Source organism: Hipposideros armiger, unplaced genomic scaffold (assembly GCF_001890085.2).
Source record: "Hipposideros armiger isolate ML-2016 unplaced genomic scaffold, ASM189008v1 scaffold_14, whole genome shotgun sequence".
In the NCBI taxonomy this organism is placed as follows: Eukaryota; Metazoa; Chordata; class Mammalia; order Chiroptera; family Hipposideridae; genus Hipposideros; species Hipposideros armiger.
Window position 1 is genome coordinate 3,200,004 of NW_017731364.1, and position 4,752 is coordinate 3,204,755.

Below are 4,752 nucleotides of genomic sequence, written 5' to 3' on the forward strand. Positions count from 1 at the left end.
AGCCTACGTAATCGCCGGCGACTCAAGGCAGCCCAGCTCCAGGTTGAGCTGTTGTTCAGCATCTTAGCTGTAGAGGGTAGTGTCACTGGCCCTCATATGTGGGATCCGAACCGGGGCCCTCTGGCGTCCCAAGCCAGTTCTTAACCATTGCGCCACTCGGCCGGCCCCGCAGATATCTTTATTTTAAACATTTAGCCTCCAGAACTTTGAGAGAATAAATTTATGTATTATAGTTTTTTTGTTTTGTTTTTATATGTATTATAGTTTTAAGTTACCCAGTTTGTAGTCATTTTTCACAGCAGCCTCAGGAAACTAATACAGAAAGTGTTTCCTCTTTTTTTATTCTCCAAAATATTTGTGTAAAATAAGCATAATATTTTCCTTGACTTTTCAGTAAGAGCTTGCTGATGAAATCATCTGGGGCTGGAATTTACTTTTGTGAGGGTTTTTTTTTTATTATTCTGATTCAATTTCTTTAATAGTTATAGAACTATTTGAGTTTTCCATTTCTTCTTGAGTCAGTTTTGGTAGGCTATCGTCTTCTATTTGTTCATAATATCTTCATTATCTTTGTTAATCGCTACAGTATCTGCAATGATATCCTTTTTGTGATTTCTTATATACATTGTTTTTCTGCCTCTTTTTTTTCTTGATCAATCTCTCCAGAGGTTTGTCAATTTTATTAGTCTTTCAAAGAATTAATTTTTGACATTGTTGATCCTCTTGATTCACATTTATTTTTTTTATCTCATTCATTTCTCCTCTATTATTTCCTCCCTTCTACTTCATTTGGTCTGTTTTACTGTTTGTTTGTTTTGTTAGTTCCTTGATACAGATGTTTAGCTCATTATAGTTCAGTCTTTTTTCTTTCCTGATATATATAAGGCTATAAATTTTCTAAGTTTTGTTTTAGCTGCATTTGTCAAGTTACACATGTTGTTTTCATTATCATTCAATTAAAAATATTTTCTAAATTCTACTATAATTTATGCTTTGACTCAAAGGTTATTAAGAAATTAATTTCATTTCTAAACATAAGAGAATTTCCAATTATATTTTTGTTATTGATTTCTAGTTTAATTGCATTGTTGTCAGATAACATATTTTAAACAAAATTTATTGAGATAAGCTTTCATGGTCCAGTATCTGGTCAATTTTTGTAAATGTTGCAGATTTAAGAAGAATGTGTATTTTGCAATTGTTGGGTACATTGTTCTATATAAATACATTAAGTCAAATCTGATAATTCCTAATGCTTTCTAGGAGAATACTTTTTTCTGCCCTGAACTCTAACTACATTCTTTCTCTTCTGTCTCCTTACTGACAAGGAAATATCAAGTTCTCCATAACCCTGATCCCTCTCTGCACATGCCTTAAAGTCATCATCTTGGGCTTCCCACTTAAGTTTTCAAATAGTTGAGTAAGCCATTTAATAGCTGGTTAATGTTTGGCATATCATTTTAATCTTTCTCAGGCTCAGCCTTCTCATCTGTAAATAGAGATTATAGGAGTTACTAAGGATAAAAAGATAATAAGTGTACAAATACTACTATTTTCATTATTAATAAATAAACTATACAGTGCTGGTACATAGCAGGGAAGATATATAATTATTATTATGATGACCATTTTTATATTTATTTATTGTCATGATTCTAATATCTATTTCTTCTCAGGCTACCATTAACATACATGAAATTCCTCTGGCTGCAGTAAGATTACATAGGCCCTCATATCCATGTGACTGTGTCAAAGGATATAATATATTCATTTGGGAAAAGAGGAAAGGTGTCACAAATACCACTGAATCACCATTTCAGACACTTTTGCTATATTTTGTCAATATGTTTGCATCTTCACAGAATAACCCAATAAAGAGTGGCACGGTTACTGAGATAGGTGTTTATCAAAAGAAAAATGAACTCCATTTCAAGACTTTGTGTGAAATAAAGAATAATATTTATTAAACATCTTCTCTATGCAGGCTCTGTGCTAGAGGCTTTCAGATATGCTACTGCATTTAATCTCACAAAAATCCATTAAGATAGCTATTACTGTATCTACTTTATAAATAGAGAAATTGAAGTTCAGGAAATTAAAGGAACTTGCTCAAGTTCACATAGAATGAAGATAATATACAGAGCAGGTGTGTACCAGCAGGTGTATACTAGCGGATATAATAGCCATCAAGCCTGCACCCAAATATCTTCCAAAGGTCCAATCCAATATAAAAGAGAATAAGGTCAAGCTTTTCTCTGAGTCTCTCCTGTGATTCCTGTCTCTTTCTGTACAATGTTTCTCATTCTCACTCAAGTTTCCCATATCCATTACCAACACTAAGTATTACCCACAAGCACAGCTAATGTAGTACTGATCTTGGTCTGTGGCTGGATTCCAGAGATAACAAGAGAGGGTTAGACCCTAGTTACCTGCAGAGAATTTGCCATCTGCTCCACAAATCACAATGGCTTTTACTGTAGGGTCTGTTATAGCTTTCTGCAGTCCCTCTTTTATTCCACTGAGTACAGCCATACTAAAAGAAAAAAGTATAAATAGGAAGCATTAGTCAGAATTATATTTCTACCATCTCAGAATTTTTTCCTTTCTTAACAATGAAAAATTAAACACATATATAATGGATAAAAACCCTAGACACTTATCATTATGATTTCACTAACTTGTTCAACAAATAACATATGTATCTACTGTGCTGATTAAATTAATAAACTTTTTAAAAAACAGTATATTCCTGTACTTTGGTGCAATGTAAAACACTTATAGTTGGCACCAATTAACTTTAAAATATTATTGGATTGTCGGAAAAGTCATGACTCACGTTTGCGACAGATGGCACTAGTTCATTTTTGGAAGTAGTAAAGTCATTTGCATCTATGCTATTCCTATGTCATTTGACAGCTGACAGTTTTAGCTTCATTCTTAAAAAAAATTGAGTGATTTGGTTGAGCTTTGGAGATTTTACAACAAGTTGAAGATGGAAGACCAAACTGCATTTTTGCCATATTTTACTGTTTTACTCCCATAAAGGGAAGAATGCACATCAAGCTTGTGAAAAGTTGCATAAAGTTTACCGTGACAACGCTCTACAAGAACGTCAGTGCCAATGATGGTTCATGAAATTCCATGCTGGTGATTTTGATCTCAACGACGCTCCTTGGTCAGCGAGGCCCACCGAGATTGATGACAACAAAATAAAGACATTGCGAGTCAAACCCACATTACACGACACGAGAGATTGCAGAAACATTGAACATCCATCATTCAAGGCTTCACAACCACCTGAAGAAGCTGGAATACGTAGGCAAGCTCAATATTTGGGTTCCGCATGAACTCAAAGAAGTTCATTTGACAGCGCATATAAACATCTGCAATATGCTCATTAAACATGAGGAAAACGATCCTTTCTTGAAGAGACTGATAACTGGTGATGAGAAGTGGATTGTTGACAACAATGTGGTGCACAAATGGTCTTGGTCCCGACGTGATGATTCGCCTCAAATGACATTGAAAGCAGACATTCATCAGAGGAAGGTTATGCTCTCAGTGTGGTGGGATTTTAAAGGCGTCGTGTTTTTCAAGCTCCTACCAAGGAACCAAACAATCAATTCGAATGTGTACTGTCAGCAATTGGACAGTTTGAACAAATCCATCATCCAGAAACGTCCAGAGCTTGTTAATTGTAAAGGAGTTGTGNGGCCCTACTGCTTAGAGCTCGCACTCCCAAGTCAACTCTTAACCAACGAGCCACTCGGCCAGCCCCATACTTTTTTGCTTTTTCTAGCCTTACTGGGCTGACCAGGGCCTGTAATACAATGTCAAATACAAATACACCCAGCCTTGTCTTGTTTCTTTCTCATAAGGAAAGCTTTCAGTTTACCATTTTCTTTGATGTTTGCTGTAGGTTTTTTAAAGTAGATATTTTAGCCTGATTAAGACATTTCCTTTCTATATCTAGTTTACTAATAATTTTTATCTTTACTTCATTTCAAATGTTATCATTGCTTTTTCTACATCTCTTGAAATAATCATGATGGTTTCTCCTTTACGCTTTTAATAAGATGAGTTACACTGATCTTCTGATGTTTAACCAATCTGGTATTTCTGGGATAAAACTGGTATTACACTTTTATATATTGTTAGATTTAATTTTATAATATACTGCTTAAGATTTTATATCTATATTTACAAATGAAATTGGCCTGTAATTTTGTTTTTCATACTGTTCTTGACAGGTATTGATATCAAGGTTATGCTGGCCTCACAATATAAGTTGGGAAGTATGCTGTGTTGAATGATGTCTACCTAGAACCTGTGAATGTGACCTTATTTGGAAATAGGGTCTTTCTAAATGTATTCAAGCAAAGATGAGTCATAGTGGATTAGGGTGGATAAGATCAGGGAAATTTGGATATCAGGGAAAAGGCCACAGGAAGACAGAGATAGAGAGGGGAGTGATGCATCAAAATGCCGAGGATACCCAAGGATTGCTATCAACTACAAGAAGCCAAAAGAGGCAAGGAAGGATTCTCCTCTAGAGCCTTTGGAGAAAGAATGGCCTTGCAGATGTCTTTATTTTATTTTTATTTTATTTTTATTTTTTAAAGATTTTTATTGGGGAATTGGGGGGATGGGAACAGCGCTGGGGAATTGGGAAAGGGGAACAGACAAGTTGCTGTCTTTTTGTTCTTCAGTCTAGTTGTGGAGGACGTTGCTTCACTGGCCCAACTTGGCACT

At 35.1% G+C, this 4,752-nt stretch overlaps 1 protein-coding gene across 1 annotated transcript in view; it reads right to left on the bottom strand.

The window, feature by feature from the left end:
• EHHADH (enoyl-CoA hydratase and 3-hydroxyacyl CoA dehydrogenase) overlaps window positions 1-4,752 on the bottom strand; it is a 45,884-nt gene that overhangs the window by 32,403 nt on the left and 8,729 nt on the right. The window contains exon 2 of the mRNA XM_019668987.1: window positions 2,430-2,533. Coding sequence (XP_019524532.1) covers window positions 2,430-2,533 — 104 coding nt within the window. The remainder of the gene's footprint in view (window positions 1-2,429; window positions 2,534-4,752) is intronic.